The sequence below is a fragment of the Neopelma chrysocephalum genome, unplaced genomic scaffold (assembly GCF_003984885.1).
Source record: "Neopelma chrysocephalum unplaced genomic scaffold, ASM398488v2 Primary Assembly neopelma1_98, whole genome shotgun sequence".
Lineage (NCBI taxonomy): Eukaryota > Metazoa > Chordata > Aves > Passeriformes > Pipridae > Neopelma > Neopelma chrysocephalum.
The window spans coordinates 5,839,949-5,861,205 of record NW_020897761.1 but is presented as its reverse complement, the minus strand read 5'-3'; the positions used below and the strand labels follow the sequence as shown (position 1 = coordinate 5,861,205).

The following is a 21,257-nucleotide window of genomic DNA, read 5'->3' as shown; positions in this document are numbered from 1 at the left end:
GTTTGCTCAGCATTTCCTTAAAGTCAAGACATTGGCTCATCCTTTCTCTCATTAAACACGAGACCCATGTTCACACAGTGTTTTTTGCTGTTTTAAGCTCTGGACTACTACACCTACAGACAAAAAAACCCAAAAAACCCAACCCCAACCAACCAAAAAAGACCAAAAAACAAGCAAATATGACATGTTTCATTCATAGGTATTTTTTTATATGCAAGAAAGGTATGTGGACCTGTGAACTGCCATATCTAAAGCAAGCAATGAGTCTTTAAGATTTTTATTTATTTAATATTCTATTCTATGACAAAATCTACCAGAAGTGTTTTAAGGCTGCTATTTATCTGAACACCTGTTTCTATCTTTATCTGGTTAATCTCCATGACAATGTCCCTCATAGTGTTTACTGCTTGCTTTGTAAGACAAAGCTGTTAAATGGGGAGCATGCAAACTGAATCCAAACTTAGTAAAATACAATCTACAGAGGAATAACATCACATAATAGGTGCTGAAGTAGGAGTAACACAACTCCATCACTACCATCCATTTATTTTGAACACACAGTGGATATTTTCATAAGTGGTCACCATTAAGTTTCTGTTGGGCTTGAGAAAGTAGTATCTTTTAAGGGCCATAGCACCAACATTAAAAGAGGCACATACGAAGTTTATGCAGTGCTACAGAGTTTGTTTATTAAAGCCTTGATATTTATGGGCTCTCCTAATGTGCAATACTGGAAGTAGACAAAGTTGATTAAATAATTTAAGAGGAGAGGAAAGGTAAGCATCTCAAGAGACAGATTTCTCAAGGTCACGAAATAATAACTTTGAAAGTAGTGAAGTCCAGAGGTACCTGTCACACAGGCCAAGATTTTGTACACCAGAAATTTAGAAGGAAAGGAATGACCTTTAGCTTTACTATTAAGCTAAGAGATACAGTGACGGGAGGAGATGGATGATGAAAAGGGACAAGTTGCCAGAGGTAACACTAAATTAGTGACACTTGTTACAGTACCAAAGAACCATGACATTGTTTCCAGTAACATGGAAGGAGACCTAGAGACAGAAGACTATGCATTCTGTTTTGACTGTCATTAGAGTTAGAGGTAGTGGTTTAGGGGAGATAATGAGTTCTTCCTGCAAAACAAAAAGCAGAAGTAAAAATAGGAGAATGAGACTTGGACCAGAGGGAAGGGAAGTTAACAAAAGAGAACAGAAAAGGACAGGAAAGGAAGAAAAAGAGAGTCCTGAGATTCCAGATGGTGAGAGTGTAAAGGCATGTTAAAAGCAAAGGTCCGTGTAGGGAATTAGAGCAAGGGAAAACACTCCAGAGGTGGGAAAGTGTGCCATTTCCTCACTGTGAGGAAAGAGTGAAATAGTGAAATTCTGTAGTACCTAGAGGAAGAAAGAATGGGTGAATTCTGAAAGGAACTAGAAAAAAGGAACTATTTAAGAAGGGACTGGAAATACTCTTAAAATTTGGATGAAAAAGGAGGAAGATGGAGGAGTTGGAATGAGAGGACTGTGGACAGTAAACTGTGGGCTGAGCATGGAGTAGCAGGAGGAAGGTCTCAGAGGACCAAAGAAAGAGATTGGAGGCAAGAAGGTAAATATGGATGGTTCGAAAACTCCTAAAACTAACTGTGACTCTGCAGACTGCCTTCAGTGTAGACACAAGTGTGCCTAATTGGGGAAATACTTAAGGGGCTTTTCTTTTGAGAGAACATGAATCTTAATAAGGTAACAATTACTGAGCAGTATTACAAGGAGACAGAATTTGGGGAAGCATCAATAAATATCTTAAAATAAAGGCTTTGCAATGATTAGCTTTAGAGTACTGCAGTAGAAATGCTTTAAATTTAAATCAACAGCTTGAGGTGTGTTGTTACTCTAAGAACAGTAATTTCTAATTCATTTCTACAATGTGTGCAGGTTACTAAGGCAAGAAGCTTGACCTTGTGTATGCCTCACCTATCAGAGTCAAAGAATAGACTGGATCTGTCATCTAACCTTTGTTTTAGAAGATCCACAAGTGATAGGGATGCAGTTGTGATGCAGAGGAACAGGGCATTTTAGACACAAGAACTGTCCTCCTCCTAATGAAGTTTTGTTACTCCTGAATCACCAACTGTCCCCTTGCCTTTCATAGCGAAGCAACCTTTCCCTTAAAACCAAACTTAAATGTTTGTTGAACGGCAAAGGGAAAAGTTGGTACAGAAGAATAATTTCAGGAAAGCAACAGAGAAATCATCCAGATGAACAGAGAATAAAATTTGAGCAGGAAAAAAAAAGAAGTAGTTGCAATGTGTTATTATGTACTTTGATCCTAACGCTCTAAGTTAGGAGTTAAAGTCTAGAGTTAAATCCAGGCTGACAGAGACTGAAAGGTGTTATCACAATATGCTTGATATTCAACAAGTTTGTTTCAAGTCTCTTTTTGACAAGTAGTTGCCACCATTTAAAAAAAAAAACCAAAAACAACAAAAAAGGCAACAAATTAACATTTTTGCTATTCAGGTCTGGTTAATTGGCACAACTACGTACAACAGCGCCTGGAATCAAACTCATGAAGCATATCCCATTTCTGAGTTCTTTGATATTCAGACTTAAGCAATAAAAAAAGCCTTGCATAATGGATTTCCATTGCAGTAGCTCTGTTCTGTATATATATCCTACATGTGAATTATTTTTGTCCAGAAGTTAAAAAGAGCTATTTTCACATGCAATAAAATCACTTTAAAATATCTATTTCCCCACCTTGTATGCTTTGGGGGAAAAAATAAAGTTTTAAAAGAAGTTTTACTAAATTTATCAAATATCTTCCTTCAGTGATTTTCTTTCAAAATTTAGCTTCCAAATGCCCTATTTCTTAATGCATCATTCATGTTTGATTTATTAACTTTCTCACCTCAGGCAATAGTTTGCAACAGAAAAGTATATTTGCAGTGAAAAGTCAATTGTGTGAGGGAGATTACTCTGAGATTTCTTTTCCCCATAGTAAAACTTCGTAGTATTTTCTCCTTAAAAAATGTTCTAATGACAAATAATACAGAATGTAAATTCATTTTTTATTACTGCACCATTACTAGAATAGTGAATTTCTCACTGGTTTTCATGAGTCCAGGACTGAGATAATAATTTCTTTTTTGAATATGCAAGACTATGAATGGGGGGTTTTAAAAAAAAGTATTATTAATTGATTGAAAAGCATGCATACTACCAATTTCCCTTACAAATCTTTCTTTCAAAGGAATGAAAAACTGAAGATATTTTCCACAGAGATGTTTGAAACATAAATGTCATTTCCTATCTCTACTGCTGTAATATTAAATTGCTGCCATGGACCTATACTGGTTTCACAAAGACAGTTTTATGTAACTGAGGCCAGCTGATTGTAAAAAGGAACATGGAGCTGGGTCACAATCAGATTTTAAAATACATTTCTGTTTATATACATAAAAATATATACATACTTATAGTATTTAAATTGTAAGGAAAAAAAAATCAATTCAGGGACTAAATTTTTAGCATATTGGCTTTTGAACAGTTAAGTAAAGGAAAAGTTTGCTTTTACAAAGAAGGGTTTTCTTCTAATTGCAGGTACAAAATTTTATTTTGTGCAACTTGAAAAATTCAGTTTGGCCAGTTTTCTGATACTGTCAGAATTGTTTCAAGTGAAACAAGCAGCACTTATGGGAAAAATACATAAAAAGGAATTTGAGCACAACATACAGTTCTAAGCTCTAAAGAGTTTTTTGCATCCTTAATCCTTTTCCTACAACTTGTGATCAGGCTGAACTCAGCTCATGCTATTTCTTACTTCATTAATGCAGAGGATTTTTACAGTGACACTGGTAACACCTGATCTCTATAAATCCATTAGTTATGTTAACATCCAATTACATAATCAAGTGAATATAGATATGACTGGAAAAACATCACAGGATAGATTAACTCAGGTTCACTGATATAGAAGGGAGCTTTGAAGCAAATATACCTGTAGAAAGGAAAGAACAAAAGAAACGCCCAGGTGCAGATGTCATAGCACACACTCTAAGGATTAACATAACCCAACATGTCTTTGTGACATTACAGTTCAAATTTGAGACAGACAATTGCACTGCATTAAGTGTTTTAGAGGAGTATTTGTTTTGGGAAAATTAGAGACACTAGGTAATCCTGCATACTACAATTAGAAAGTGTGGAACCTGTGTTCTGTCACGTGCTTTCACAATGCTGGATATCATAAAGGATCTACAAGACAATATTGCACGAACACAGTTCTGCAGAGATCTTGGAAATATTCATTGGGTTATTCATAATAAACTGAGAAATTCCCCATCAGAAAAGGACCTCATACCTGTCAGTTTTAGTTATTCTACACTTGGTAGAATCATCTTTAAGAAAGTGCAGGGCCATATTGCAAGAGTTAGATTTCATCAGCATAGTCCTAAAAAGATGGATTTAAATAAATTTATGTAGTTTTTTTCCAGATTGAATCTGTTTGTACAGTTAATGCCTTTTCTTCATTCCAACATCAATAAATAGTAAGCATAAACATTTACAGCTCTTAGCATGCGCATAGCAAGAAATCCAACTCATGCTTTCATTTTTGAAGTGATTATATCTGCCAAATCTACTGCTTTCTGGCACGAAAGGATAATTTGTGGATTTGAGGGTGCATGGCGATATTGTTACTAAAGTGTGGCTATGGAGTTAGAATGGCATTGTAAATAGCAATGGAAAAATGCAGGCAAAATGAGTTAAGTAATCAGAGTGCAGACAGATGGGTCCCAGTGTTTTACAGCCATCAGAAGTGCTTTGCATTAGTGTCCCTGACCTGAATTAGGATTTTTCTGCTATACTTTGTATTACATTAAAATGTTCTACTCAAATTACATCGTAACTGAATTATAAGAATGCAGAGTATACTTGTACTTTGGGTACTTCAAGATGCCTCTTACAGTTTGAAAGTTCCACTGACATCACTGTTCTTTGGGTTTAAACTAGTGAAGATTACTATCAATGGTATTTAATTTTTAGAAGATAAGGACCACCACACTGTGTTTGCAAGACAATCATATAACCTCAGGTTTGCCACAGGCATATCAGGTATTTGTGCATTTTCAACAAAGCTGAAGCAAGAGTCAGTAAAGCATAAGAACTGTTCTTTAACCTCCAAACCCAGTATTTCATGGAATATTCAATGTCTACTACATGCACAGAAAAATTCAGAAGTGATTAACTGACTGCATATACAATCCTTATGTTCATCAAAATTTCTGTCCCTGTAACCATCATCAAGGGATAGCATTTTAATCCTTCAGCTTGATTTCCTTTGGTTAGGGTAGACTGTACTACAGCTGTCTTTTACAGGAAGATAATAAACATGAAACACAAATTGTTTAAACTACACTTTTAAATTATTTACACTATAAATGCAGAGTAAACCCAAATCTATTCTGTGCATCAGATGATCTGCATATACATACACTTTCACACAGATCTGCTTGTGTGCCATTTCATCAAAACCATTTACTTGGAATCAAATTCCAGATAGCACTTATCCTGCAACAGAGTAATCACGTTTTTTATCTCACAATCAATTTCACTCACTCACTTACTTCCTTGCACTAATTAAGTCCAGAAAAAGCTTGTTCAAGCCCTTCACTACTACTGCTATGAAATGATCTTAATATTTCAGTGGAGGATCAGAAGTTATTTGTGGTATGTTCTCAAAGTACTCCTCTTCTAGGTTACGCTTCATAGTGGGAAAAATACAGAAAAGAGCAAATACACAAGGTAAAATATTAACCATTAAAAGATTACAAGTGTTCAAGTAGAATGAGTGTTCTCCCTAGAAATGAAAAGCAGAGTCAATATGTGGAGATTTCTGTCCTTATCCCTGCCAGTAGCTCCTTCAGCAATTCATACTTAGCTTTACTTTGTTTCTTGAAGGTCACTGTTGACTAAGTGAAATATTCTCTGTCTGGTAGCCAGAGTATCACGAGAGTACATTGATTATAAGTGCATGACAGTGTATTTTCTGCAAATGTAGAAGGCCACTACAATTTTAACTAAAGTTTAAGAAAATCAGGGGGAGAAGGAGCCAGAGAAATGGTATTAGCAGTATTTGTAAACCATTTTGCTATGGAAACTGTTACTTTGTGGAATCCCAGTCTGCTGTGAGCAGAGGTTACTAGGAAAGAAAAACAGACAGCTGTTAGAAGGCTATCAGTGCAATTCATAATGGTAGTGATAGGAGGGTGATTAGCTCCCACATCCTCTTTCCTTTTTATCATTAAATCATGGCACACTGTTAACATGTTGCTTTTTCATAAGTGATTACTGCAATTTTCCTACAGAAAACTCTGAGAGATTAGTTTAGAATGTGTAAAAAGAAAAGAAGAAAAAGAACACCAATACTGTGCATCCTTTAATAACAACCTATACTTCAATGGCTTGTGCCACTTTGTTTACCTACTGAAATATATCATTGAAGATTAAGTATATACACTTAGCATGTGGCAGCTGCCAAATCATGGGAGATGTTTCCCACTAAAACTGTCACTGCATTAATGACAGTAAGTACCTTGGAAAATATAGATTCTTAAAAATAAGGTTATGTTTTTGCTTCCTCTGATAGGAAGCTGTGTAATCACCCATTCTACAAGAACACTACAATAAAACAAACTAAAGGTAAATGACTAGTTAAAATTAACCAACCTCACTGAGTGAACTGGACTCTTCTTCATATGACCCTGTCCAACAAACTTCTGTGCCTAAACTTCTGGTAATAAGCAGAAGTTCAGAAAAGGTCCCATTAGGTGAGACTGCACCCATTCTAGGCCCATATACCATAAATAATCCTCCAATTCCATAAGTGTACAGAAATATATGGTATAGACAAGTACTTGAGCAGAAGAGAGACTCTGCAGGTAACTAGATTATACAAAAATTGTTTCAGCACAGGCTTCACATGCAAGAAGGGAAAAACTAAAGCCAGGATCATGCTAGAAAAATATGTCAGTACATATATAAATAAGTAATTGAAGTACACTCATCTGAAGAAAGACTGCTGAAATAAAGTTCAAGCATGCTTATGAACAGAAAAAGTATATGTAGTTGTGCAACAAATGATATATAGAAGAAGTGAGACATAAGGGTCACTTGTGTGATGTCACTTTAGCAATAATGGAACAGTTCTCAAACCGAGGACTGGCTTCTCAGGGAGGGACAGAAATTGTGCCACAGTAGAGATTCATTGCTGGAGGAGAACTGGGCTGGTGAGGGAGATTCAGTAAGTTGGGCAGAGCGGGGACTTCATGAAAATGAGACTTATGCTGCACTCATCCTACAGCGAGCAGCACCCCTCCACAACTCTGGAATAGCCAAAGTTTTTCTATACAACTAATGCACACCTGCTTCCCTTGCCAGTCCCTGCAACAGTTTTCTCTTCTAGTCTGTATAACTATTGCATTAGTTGTACTCAGACTGAATTGAGGGACAGAAAGATGAAATACATCCTGGCAGATCTGAGGGAAATGGAGGAAAGAAAAGATGTTACTGTTGATGTAATATAATCAGGAGGGGAGTTATTTTCTGTATAATGTTGGGAGATTGCACCATAATTTTGCTTTTGGATCTCAGTATTTTATTGTGAAAAAAACAAAGCTCAGAGAGAGAAGTTTGTTCAAGGCATGAACATTTGATTAAAGGTGAATACAAACAAGTGAACAGAGACACGAATGCTTAACAGAGATGTGAACAAGGCAGAAAAAGGAAGAATCATTAAAATCTCAATTTTACAGGAAGGGAGTTAAACTGAGATGGAAGGCTGAACCTGAACATCAAGGAAATCTTCCCTACCAAGATGCAAATTTGAGAATAATCATGCAGTGAAAATACCAAAAGCATAGATGCTTCTTATTTTGCAGTGTAGACTGTCTAAGTAATATGAAAGTGATTCTGCATCTAAGGGGGATAAACAAAGAAGTTTTTGTTTGTTGGTGGTTTGTTTTTTTTTTTTTTTTTTTTAAATCTTTTAACATGAGTCATTTGAAGCGAAATGAGCTTTTGGCTGAACACTCTATATATTCCTCTAGTTTTATATAAAGAATATAGAACAAATAGGGAAACAAATTAATTTGAAATATTACTTTATTATCTTTCACATACAATTCTAATATTTCCTTTTATATTTCAGGGTGCAAGTTGAATTCTATATGAATGAAAATACATTTAAAGAGAGACTAAAGCTCTTCTTCATCAAAAACCAAAGATCAAGTAAGCAATTGCATTAATTGTTAAGCATATTTGTGACACTTTGACTAAAATCCAATTCAATTGAAGGCAACAATATGGGCTTTGGAATTAATTGCTGGGTTTTAGCTGGAGAATCAGGTTTAAGAAAGTTTCAGGAGTTTCATCCACAGGGAATGCATTATTTATTACACTTACATAGGCACACATGGGAAATTCATCTTAATTTAGAAAAAAAAAAATCCCCAAAACAAAGTAGTCAGAATTAGTAAGTTCAAACACTGCTTCTGCTTATCTTGCTTCATGTCCAAATACTCAGAACCAGAATCTCCCAAAATATAATCTCCAAAAACCTGCTTCTGACACAGTCACCTGCCACTCGTTGAAGTGAACTCATTCAATCCTCCCGTTGAATCTGGAGGAATCTATTGCCCAGCAGTATGAGGGAGCTGATAAGCAAAGATATTAGATCTTAGTCTGTATTTGGTGAGAGCACTGAAACCCTTCCTTCAAAAATTAAAGATGTATGTGCTGTCATTCAGAAAACTGTCACTGGTATCAGCAATTTTTCAGATAGTATAACTAAACCAAACTAAACGTTCACCAAACAGTTTTTGCTTAATATCAAATGGTTTTGTCAATCAGAGCAGTCAATTCTAGAATTTATATGAGTTGTCTACAGAATACTATTCTCATCTAAATCACATACAGGCCAGTAGTTTGAAATATCAACTGTTTTATTCATTATTTTTCTGGTTTAAACTGATAAAACAAGTGTTCATTTATGTCTAATATCAACTTAGCTTTCACTCAATCTTCTGCAAGCAAATGTCTAACCAAGTTCAAACAATGTATGAAAAAAAAGACAAAGATGACATATTTGTATGACTTGCTTGTACTTGCCAAGATCACACACTGCATTATCAAAGCCTAAAATAAGTCTCAAAGGGAAAAAATAAGTGAAGTTTCAATTCAGTAAAGAGGGAATAAAAGATAACCATCACTGAGATATAAATTATTAACAGTATATTTTGGCCCAACTCCTAAAGCCAGCTGCTACTGAGATGATTTTGCTAAAACCCAGAAATGTATTAGTGACTTAAGAAAAAGGAATAATGAAAGGTGATTGTAAAATTCTCATCTGGTATCTCTGTCACTCTGTTTAGATCAGCTCTCTAAGTCTGACAATTAATATCCAAAAATGCTTGCAAGGAAAGCATCAAGAGTTTATAATAAAAATGAAAGTCACAGTTAGAACTAGTGAATGCCTGCAAAAATAGCAAATACTTGTTCAAACCAAGCAGGAAACATTAAGATTTGACATAGTTATATTTAGTTCACAGAAGTAATAGATTTTGAATTGTTATTATCAATTCTTCTTTTAAAGAAAACAGAAGTATGTAACAACTTGGTTACATAGACACAGTGAAATTACATTCTCATTAAAAAACAAATAACTGAATAACAGTATATGATTGATGTAGCTGAATACAAGTTTCTGGCACCCATGTCAAAATACAGAGATATTCTGTGCAAATGACCCTGCCACTTGAAAAATCTGGCTGTGAATGAAGAAAAAGAAATTAAGTCAAGCAGACCATGTTGACAGCATGTGAAATAGAGTACAAAAATAGACACCAAGCAAACAGATATATGAAATGCTTCCTTTATAACAGAATAATAACTGAAAACCTATTTTAAATGCCTTCTCTGGTGATCGTCCCCCTCCTTGCCACATTTGAAATCCTAGATCTCCACGACAGCAGAACACATGCTTTGCTTCCAACTCACATGTGACATCCCCAACTATGAGGCTACAGAAGATTTCTACTGGAGAAAAAATACTTTTATTAGTCCTAAACTAATTACCAAAACTTTAGCAAGGGTAACTACATGTGCTCCCTCTGACAGCACACTCTGTTTCTAAAGGCTAAGGCAAACAGAGCTAGGAGAGGTGACCTTCTGAAACAGTATAGACCTGAAGCCTGTTCTTTCATATTTGTATTTTAATAACTGACCTGATCAAGGTACAGGACCTATTCTATTGCCCTACTTTATATATAACCCCAGCCATGATATGCACTCTATATGGACAGTGACCAGAACCCTGAGATGAAAGCATGTCTAGTGTGAAAACCCTGCCTCACATTCTGGGAACAGCCATTCCTATGGAGATATCCAAAGCCTGAGTTCTAGATCTATCAGAACTAAGGTTTTGAGGGTTAAGAATTTAAGGCAGCAAGCAGGAACATCGGTCCCTTGTACTGATGTAGTTTTTAATCCGAAAAGCACCATTTTCTTTTGGCATTTAAACCAACATGAAATTTCAAATGATGATTAGAAACCAATGTGGAAAATAAGTGTTTCATCCCAAGATTAACATTCACAGAGCTAAAAACCAGAATAAAAACAACAGACTTCTGTACTCATCAAAGAAAGTTAAACAACACAAAATTGGCGAGGAAAAGAATTCCTGATAGGCTTTTTTTGTTTGTTAGGTTTTGTTTTTTATTTTTTAAACATTATCTGCTTTTCTAGTTGTAATAGCCTAGTTGTTATGGCAACCATTCATACTCCAACAGACTTCCACAAAAGGGTTAGGACAAACAAACAACTCATGTTTTCTTCACCAACAGTTCAAAAAAAGCTGCAAACAAGGATCATAGCACTCTCCAAGTCAAATAATAGGATGACAACACCTTACACACATTACTTACTTTCTTCCTTCATGCAGCCTCCCATTCCACTTACTACTTCACTCCCTTCACTGTTAGGGAATAAATTGCCTGTGGCTAATTACTCTTGATAGGACAGCAGGAATCATTAGGTTAATGTTCTCAAATCAAATTGCCAGTAACAGCTGTGGGACTTCTCATGGTCCACAGGATTTTAACCCCTAGAATCAAGATGCAGTAAAAATCCATGCAGTTCTCATGTGATGACTGCAACTTCACAGTTAAAAACAGTAAGGAGTTTTGTATAATAAACTGTAAGATTTCTTCCAGCAATTGCGTGGTAGTATATTTAAGACTCCATTTTCTATTTTTCTGTGTTTGTAGCAGATTTAAGTTTTAAAGGGAAAGGAACCAGTAGATATAAAAAGTGATTTATCAAGTTTTATCTGTAAGGTGCCGATTTTGAACTTAAGACCGAGTAAAGTCAAAAAGTATGTAATATAATATAATTATGATTCTTTCCTTAAAAGGGAATGTATGCACACGTAAGTAATTATATTGAGTTCAGCAGACCTGCTGAAGTATTTGCAGCACAACAATAAAGCATACTGTCCTTACTATGACTAGGTGCAAATGTAGTCACATCTGGGTAAGGCTCAGTCAACAGTATTCTGCTTTGGGCAGAAGGGTTCAGCTGTGCAGAAGTGGACTCTCAGTCCACAAGATTGAAAAAACAATTAATGCTTAAAGTGATCTCCACCCATTTAACATTAGTCAACTAACAGTTTTAATTAGTGAATGAAAGCTTAAAACTAAGAGTCAGATGCAAATATTTACACTAGCAAAAAAAGTCTATTGAATTTAATAGCAATACTGAAAATTTAAACTCTAATCCTCTAATGACTGCAAAATTGCATAAAAATACAGTGAAGTTCCACTGTAGCAGAAAATGTCTCCAATGAGCCTGTGTGATGAGTAAGTGTCCATGTGGATCCCTTTAAAGGAATCCTGTCTTTGTGCAGTAGACCTATGTTTGTGGAGAATACTGTAATATTTTGTGATAGTATTTGTGGTATATCCTTTCAGCTAGAACATTTCAATATTCACATGGTCTGTAGAACAAGTTGTTGATTCAGTTCAGTTGTGCATTCAGCATGACTTTCAGATGTCCTGATTCTTGAATGCATAATGATTCAACTTCAACATTAAATAACTACAGTTAAATATTTTATAAGTTGGGGTAGAATTAATATATTCTGTATGTGAAGCTACTGCATGAGGACTTTCAGATATTAATATCTAAATACTTTCCATTGTATATCATCTGCCTATGGTTGAAAGTATGTTTTCTTCATGTTGCTGTATCTTGCATCTCAAAAAGCATTATCTAGTTCTAGTTTCCCTTTCAAGAAGGTGGACTTTTAAAACTACCAAAGGTACAAAAATGGCATCAGTAAAGAGGAATGGCATAGAGTAGTTTACAAACAAATGACTGAGTAGTTATTTACGTTAGAACCCACTGAGATTTCTGGAAGATGGAAAAGTGCACTATATGTGTATCCAACATGTCTATTCTTGCATTCCTCCATGTGATGTGCCAATTGTCAGGGACAGGTGACTGGCTAAATGGACCTTTGCTTTGTTACCCCATGGCTATTCCAGTTCCTTTTAGTTTTACCTTAAAGGTGAGTTTAAAAACCTGGATTTATTTCATTATTTTCTTTTGTTTTCAAAATAGGTCTGAGAATACGATTATTCAATTTCTCTCTCAAGCTACTAAGTTGTTTCTTATATATAGTTCGTGTGCTCCTGGATGATCCTACACAAGGACTTGGATGGTAACGTTTGGGTTTTTTTCTCATTTCTGCTCTTAAAGCATTGTTTAAGTTATAAGAAATAAATTAACAAATACATGCTTGATATTCTGTCAACAGGGATTTGGATTTATGTCTTAGAGTTATTTTGAATGAATTATAAAGCTAGTCTTACACTGTGAATGGAAATAAGAACTAAAATAACAATACTATTTTTTCACTTTACTGCTAAAATAATCCTGGCTCTCTACTTAGATACTGTGCATCAGATATAATTGTGCAAACATATATATTTTGGTTGTATTATTATGTAACATTTCTATGTAAAATTGCAAATATCTGATGGCTAGTTTATGTAACAATTCTTTTAGGATTTTACTTTAGGGCCACGAAAAAGTCTCCCTGCAAAGACCTGCAAAGACCTGTTTTTTACTTTACATGTATCTTAGAATGTCTCTTCAGTAAGAGGAAATGGAGGGTGGAAACAAGCAGTGAAGTTTTTGCAAAATTTTTCACAGTGATGGAGAAGAGAAAATCCATCCTTAGAAATTTAGGCATATTAAGCACAGCAACTCAGGGACTTAAAAGTTTACATCTAATCATAGTTTCTGGCATGCTGCTATTCTTTTGTCATGAGACCTCTAGTGAGCCCAAATGAGCATGTTATGCTGCAGGTGATGTCTGGGTATGCAGGACAGGTTAGAGCATCAGTACTGCCAGAGGTATACTTTGATATTTTCCTGTTTATAGGCAAAGATCCATATTCATAGTCATCTGCAGACTGCTGAATTCCTCACACCTTTCCTAACGTGTTTGTTCCTGCAATCCAAATATTTAACAATTCACCAGCCAGAGACTGTATTTATATTTTCTATAGATGTTATTCCCTTATATTGTGTTGTGGTACATTTAAGAGACTAGTTAGTTTGTTCTGTCTCTGAATAACATTTGTCTGGCTGAGAAGTTTCAGACAAGTCCTGCATGCTCACTAAGACCCCAGTCCTAGAAGCTGTGCCAGACAAACCAGCCCTGTGCCCAAATTTTACCCCATTAATATCAATGGTTTTATCCATAGAGATCCTGAGGGCTTGATACCAAAACTACCGCCTGAATGCATTCTTAAAAATGAGGTAATATGAAAGACAAAGTAATTCCTAGGTACTGTGTCACAGCCCAAGGAAAGAAACTACTCAGCGTGCCGAGATTGTGGCCACAGAAAACATTTTGCCTTTTTCTCTTTAAAGTGACAAATCCAGGAGGAATGCTTCTCATCAGATTTACTTCCTGTTTTTCAGAAATACCTGCACAAGTTGGTAGATTTCATTTACTCCTTCAGGCACAGCAAGTGGTACAGGAAAGAGCTTAAGACATAAAGCATCCTTATTAATGGATACAATTTGCCACCTGTCCACTGATAGTTGATAAAAATACAGTTGTTGCTAATCTATGGTCTACACATCCCTTTCTTTCCCGCTGACCTTGCTTGCCAAGCATAAGCAAGGATATTTTTCCTTGTTTAGAGAAGTATATATTCCCACATCCTCACATGACCATTTGAGAGGAGGATTTGTTCCAGCAATTCAGGGCAAGTTAACCTCATATGTGTATAGCAGCCAATTTTTTTTTTAATTGGGTATTAGTAATTTTGTACTTGAATTACTGCTGCATTAATCTCCGGCCCTCCTCACATCCTCAGAAGAGGATATCAAGTGGAGTTTGCTGCAGTCTTTCCTGCTGAGACTGTGGCAGGTATATGTGCTCTTTCTATCACAGCCTATCCATGTGATAGGTTTTCTAGTATCTCTTGATCTTCAGTATATATTGTATACTTGGTTCAGCTTTGCAGAGTATAATTTCAGTTGTTTTGTTTGTAAATTAGAACAGATTTGAAGACAAATCTTTAAAATATGTAACCTGAAATGTTTCATAGTCCTTTATCTATAGAGGTACAGCACATACAGTTGTCCTTTCTAAAAGCTGCTTTATTTTTAAAAATGTCTGTATCCATTGCCTAGAATTTCAAACTACTGTACGTATTTTATAGAATACTTAATAATGTCACTAATATCCCTTTCCTCCCATATGTTTTTATGACTATGTTCCCATCTACATGTGCTACTGGAAATGGACTTTGCATGGATGGTGTGACAACATCAGTAAGGAATTAAATCGGAGTTGTTCCACCAATCAAAACTACACACCTGGAACAATTGATTGGTAAGTTCCTAATTTACAAAAGCAAACCAAAAGTCTGCATAATGGTGGGAAGGGGAGGAAAACAGGAAGACAAATTCATTCCCATCTGAAATGGTGACAGGTTAACATATAATAGTGATGTTTCTATAACTCTCAAGCAATTGTGTTTCTGACTGTTCAAAGCTGCCTTTAATATTGTAATTGTTTCTCTGATTGCCTAAGTGACCTGCTGGACTGGATGCTCCTGTGAGATCTGATGCTTATACTTTGCAGAAAAAGAATGGATGCTCTAATTTCCAGTCACATGTACAGCTTTTTTTTCTTTTTTGTTCAAAATACCAGATTTTGATTAATTTCATGTTTATTTTCTTATTATAATGAACAGGTCTCCCATTATTTGGGTAAACCGAAGCTTACCTTTATGGGGATTACAGGTAATATGTAAATGACCAATTCAATGATTTCCATTTAATAACTGTAGATGATATTGATTTACAGCATTGTAGCAATGTTAAAGTTGATATTAGGAATGAAATCTACTTGAACACCAAGTACAGCAAAAAATAAGCTTATCTGAGCTAACTGATTTGAATTTATATGGCTTTACAATATATTTACAATGTATTGAAGCTTATTAAAAAAGTAGAATTAGATGGTCTTTCTCTTAGAATTATCAAGCTCCGTTGAGTCAAGTAGTCACTGTTTACTCTAGTGATGAGTTTAAATTTCAGAGTTGCTTATGAGTAGCCTTTGACATGCATCATGGACTTTCTTGTTAGATACACTAGATACCTAAAATTACTCCATAATATAGAAGCTTACACGTGTAGAGGGGTATGTCACAAAAGAGGCACTATATCAGTACTTTGTGAGCGATGTCATGAAGTTTGTGGTTCAATCCTCAGTGTCCTGAGGGCTGCTCATTTTAGGAGCACCTTTTTTTTTTTTTTTTAACTTGAGGACAGTGCTGTTGGAATTCTCCCTGTGAAATGTGTTTTTCTACTGAGAATGAATTAAGTTTCCAGAAGGGTTATACCATTATGGTATATACACCATTATATTCTTTCACCATGATTGGTGCAATGCCATTATGACAATTTGTACCTCTGTAATACACAATTTTTCTAAGCAAAGAATCCCTTAATGAAAATATCTTTCAATTCCTCGCTTGAATCATTTTTGACCTAGACATTCAGATTACTCTAAAATTTAATTAAAAAATACTGAGATATTTATTTGCTTATGAATAGTCTTATTCTAGTAAGTTTATTTGATAAACAGAGGAATTTATACCTATGTTTATGTGTATGCATGTGTATTCATAATAGATTATGTACAACAGTTGCAAAAAAAGATTTATTTTTTATTGGAAAATATAACCTGTTTATATAAAACAGTAATAATCACTTGGAGAAACTGATATACTTTGATTGGATATATTAATCATTTTCTAATCCATAGTATCTTTTTTAACTCCAGCTAATGATATTGTGAGTGCAAATAGTGCACTCTTCCAAATTTTCAGTAATAGTGAGCATTAATTTAAAATGAGAAATCTTGAGGCTTGTTTGACTTAATGCTCCAGCTAAATTTGTACATCTTGATAGAATATTCCCACAGTATGCATTAAAATACAAATACCTGCTATACAAATAAGTTTTATAGTTATTTAATATCTATGAAGCTCCAAGTATTTTTTTTTACTATTTTCATATTTGACTATTTAAATATTTTTAAATTACGTAATACATACACTAACAATATATAGTCTAAGTGAAGGCTAGTAAGTTGATCTCAGCTGCATTTAAATATTAAAATCAATAATGATTCATCTGTATAATTTTTCAACTTTCTGAACTATACACAGTAAGAAGAGTGTTTGCTTCTCCACATATTCACAACATCTTTACAGGAAAGTAAAGAGGTGACTGGCTTCCATTTTATACAGCTTCCTTCTTCTCTTTCTCTGTCCTGTGAAAAGGTCTTACTACCTTTTAGGAACAGAGAAATGAAACTTGAGAGACTTGAGAAACAGTCTGACAGACTGTGTATGCAGCTCTCTGAACACTGTGGAAAGGCCATGCTGCTGGATCTCCGGAGTGTTGTACTTGGAAAAGAGTAACGAGACTCAAGACGTAGCCTGTGCTTTACTCAGAAAAAAACCAATATCTAAGCTTCATCCTAAATGCTGTTAGCTGAGATGTTTTCAGAGGATAGACAGAAAAGCTGTTTTATGTTATCTTTTATTTTCATTGTAATGCTTAATAGCATATATTCTATAGAAGCCAGTATTAATAGTCATATTTTTTCACTTCACTGAAGGTTTCTGTGGCTGTAATAAGTCTCTTTGAAACTCTACTGCTAAGTTATCTAAGCTACAAGGTAAGTACTTTTAGTTTCTCTTAGGCATAATTCATTGCAAAAAGTAACTAAGTTAAATGTTTCAGTATAAAGTTCATGTGCCTGTGCCCACACTGATGAACGAGCAAAAAGTTGAGAAAAACACACTTCTAGAGGATGGATATTGTCACAGGCAGCCCTGTTTCCTAAATTTATGAGCAAACTTCAATATCTAGAGAGTAAGTGCAAGTCAGAAATTAATTTTTCCTTATTTTCCATTGTCCACTGGCACACTGTAATTTAAAAACACATTCTCCGAAGTGATCTTTATTCTTTGATACTGATTTTTCAGTTGCACAGTTTTTTCTGTCTATCCATAATGTATTGCACACGATTCCCATTGATGTCAAAGCTATAGCTACTCAATATGTATAACTCAAGTCTCAGGCCTCTAAAACTGCACACCAAAAAAACTAGGCCAAGACAGTACTTTAAAAAAAAATAAAATTATGGATATCTACATACTTGTGTTATCCATCTCGCTGATGCTACTGGAACATCTTTGCAAAATGCTCTGAAACCATTTGAAGCGAATATGATGTATTTTTGTATTTGCATTCTCCTCTATGTTTTTCCAATGTTTTTATTCAGTTTTCATAATTTCATTTTCATATGCTCTATTCTAGTGAGTTTTAGGTTCTCTGCATTTTTAGTACCTTCAGGAGAAAAGTACTAAAATAATTTAAAATCATTTATCAAAGAAAATACACAAAGATTTGGTTTCTAAAGCTGAAAATATCTTGGAGCATCATCTTTTTTATTATTATTTTTCATATTAATAACATTCAGTAGCTATCAGAGCCACCACTGAATTTAGAGACTTGTTCTTTTGTTTGCTTATGAAGTGATTATGCCATAAATGTTTCCTTTAGTGGCCAATAATGCTAAGAAGCTGTCTAAAAAATTATTCTTCTTAATCCTTGGAGCACGTGTTATTTAGGAGTTGGTGGTTACAAATGCAAACCAATTATAGGCAGAAACAATCCAAAATTTACATGCCTAGTGGTAAAATAGTAAAGGGCAATCACAATTTGTACTGTTCCTGAATTTATTGGGCAGCATTTTATCCTTATCCATTCTGCTTGTGATCTGCACCAATTTCAGTGAGTAGAGAAGATGAGAGAAATCCTGGCAAGTCAGCTTCCATGAGAAGTCACTTATTAGACTGTGATGGATGTAAAGCTCTGCTGCCCTGATTTGCTGCATATACCTGTCACAGAAGTTAAGGCAATTTTATGATGGCTGTATTTCCACTCCCCATAAAGGGAGGATTTATATCTAAGGACTAATCTAAGGAACAATAAAAGTACTGAAATGCAGTTTTGCAATGCAGCTGATGCAAAACACCCTCTTTCCTCTGGTCCTATTTTCTTAGTTTTACAGCAGTCTCTCAAAGCCAAGAAGGCTCTTCTTTCTCTCACTGTAAGACTTGGTCACAGGGTGACCAAAGGTGTCTTGGTTCATGTAAATCTGTGACAGATTACTTATTTTATTCCAGCACTTTCGAGACTTTTACAATTTAGGTATAAGTCAGAGAATTAGCCAGGAAGAAAAGAACAAGAAGAAGATGACTGTGTTTGTACTCATGTGCACATTAGTAGGATTTCACAAATAACCTGTAAAATAAATAAAGCAATCATTTATGAGAATACTCCAAGGAATTTACCTTTCTGGTACCTGGTTGATGACATATGAGAAATGATTCAACATGCAGAATAGCAAGGACATAGTAGTGTATCATGCTACTACTGTACAGTGAATTTGCATTTGTTATTGCCTTTGTACGGGGAGGAATCCAAAGAATTTAGAACTGTGTTACAGTGCTGATCACTTGAATCCAAGAAGGAATGGTTTACAATCTGCATTCTCACAGTTTAAACCACTACACGAGGGTTTGCCCTTGGCCAGAACCCTGAAAGATGTCTGCATCAGAAATTTCCATTGTCAAAACTTGTCACAGACACCTGGCAATCCTACCCTATCACTTGTGCAGAAACAGTCTTAGCTGCTTTTAGCAGTACCACACATTCTCACTGCAAAAGGCAGATTTGCAGACAACATGATGCATTTTTATGTGGAAGCCAGAATCTTACAGCTGCACGCATCCCTAATTACCTGGAGCCCATCCACACAGGCATTTTGCCTGCACAAGTGAATTATGTGACATTTCTTCTCTATAATGCAAAGAAGAAAGCTCTTAACATTAAAAACAAGGAAATTAGTGAAATCATGATCAGCTTGAAAAATCAGATTTTATTTTGATTATTCTTACCAGAAACCCTCAGTTTACAGCCTTATAATTTCACTGGTATACCTGACTCCCACCAATTACATGGAAGATGACAATCCTTGCCTCTTAGGTACAATGGCTTCCAGGTGTGAAAATTTAAAAATGGAAAAAGAATTTTATATGCTATGAAGTTTGTATTTAATTTTCAGTGGTTATATCTGATAGTTACTTTAACAGGAAAGAATATGTTATTGCAACTGAAAATGTAATGCTGTACTGCAAATTCTTGTAATACTGCCATGGTATATCATGCATTGTTATTGCTTTACCTATGATGGAGTCTTGATATCCAGCATTTGTAAAGCTGTAAGTCGCTGAAGTTCAACTACCTTCTTTTTTAAATCTATGGATTTTCATCCAAACATTTAATCATTCACAGCCAATGCTCAGATGTGGGAAAAAAAAGTAGTATTATCCTCATCCTATTGCTAGCACTAAGTAACTTAAGAGATTAATACCAGTTTCATTGAAGCATGTGGGAAGACCTCTAAGCAAGATCAAGTTCCAGAAAGCCCTGAAATGTACTGAAGTGTTTGTGGCAGAAATACAGAACTTGATGTTGTAGCCCTAATTCAAATATTAAATACTAGATTTGTTCCTTATTTCCCTCTGCAAAACAAATGGCAGAGAAAAAATACTGAGTAAAGATAATGCAAAGGAAAGAAAGACTCACTATAGAATACTTCTATCTTTCCCTCACCTATCTTCATTCCTCTTTCTAATACTTAATAAATCAATATCTTAATAGCAGGATTAGCAGTAATAAAGAGGAAGAAAAAGAGTAATAAACAGTAATAAAAACTCTGGAATATCCAGACCTCTGTGACTACCATGCTAATGTGACTACCAAATGCTATTGAAACAAGATTAAGAGAAAAGCTGGTATTTTTTCTTTGGAAAATATGACATATTTGCATATTTTGCCACAAACTTCTATCAGAAGGATGTACAAAGCATGGCTCATCATTCATAACAAACATGAGTATGGACTACAGGGCAGTGACCTGTGCATAGGGGTAACTCAAGCAGTTGATCTGATGGTAAAATTTTCTGAGCAGGGTATTTCCTTTGCACATATGTCTCTGCAACTCTTAATGCTGTACTGGGGCGTTGTCTCTAGTTTTAAGGTGTTCCAAGTCAATAAATGTTATGATAAGAAAAAAATTGGCACAATCAAAAGCTAAAGCCTTGCAATGTAGGATTTTAAAGCTTTTAGAGGCTTCTAAGAAAAAGAAGTAGAAATAGTTGTAGATAAAAGAGTTTGCCAGCAAGGTAGTCAGTTACTTGTATGAAGATTCACTGAAAAGCAAATTCCTTAGGACAGGAACCTCACCTCCTTATCTGTAGCTGTGCACATAAAAATAAAAGTAAACTAACCTTTAAAGAGTGAAAAAGCAGAGACAGGATGTCTGTGTGTGATTCCAAGGTATCTAAAAGAGCAATAGAAGACAATGAGAGCTTATTATTCTCTGAAAAAAATGAAAACTTAATTTAATGAAGCTCTTCATTAGCTGAGTGAATGCGTTGACTAGTTAACACAATTAGAATTCATTTAAGTTTACTAACTAGGTCATAGCGAGGAAATATATTGGCATATGGAATCAGAGAATTGCTCTAGTAAAAA

At 35.0% G+C, this 21,257-nt stretch overlaps 1 protein-coding gene and 1 long non-coding RNA gene across 9 annotated transcripts in view; one reads left to right on the top strand and one right to left on the bottom strand.

Moving 5' to 3' along the window:
* Positions 1 to 21,257, top strand: part of KCNT2 (potassium sodium-activated channel subfamily T member 2) — a 118,861-nt gene that overhangs the window by 21,831 nt on the left and 75,773 nt on the right. For all 8 annotated transcript variants that reach the window (XM_027694775.1, XM_027694772.1, XM_027694770.1 and 5 more), the window contains exons 2-6: positions 8,203 to 8,282; positions 12,672 to 12,771; positions 14,905 to 14,964; positions 15,329 to 15,377; positions 17,266 to 17,325. In XM_027694775.1, coding sequence (XP_027550576.1) covers positions 8,203 to 8,282; positions 12,672 to 12,771; positions 14,905 to 14,964; positions 15,329 to 15,377; positions 17,266 to 17,325 — 349 coding nt within the window. The remainder of the gene's footprint in view (positions 1 to 8,202; positions 8,283 to 12,671; positions 12,772 to 14,904; positions 14,965 to 15,328; positions 15,378 to 17,265; positions 17,326 to 21,257) is intronic.
* Positions 16,995 to 21,046, bottom strand: LOC113973087. Its single transcript, XR_003536129.1, has 3 exons — positions 21,011 to 21,046; positions 17,809 to 17,857; positions 16,995 to 17,050 (listed from the first exon to the last, which is right to left on the bottom strand). It is a non-coding gene; the product is annotated as an uncharacterized LOC113973087 (long non-coding RNA).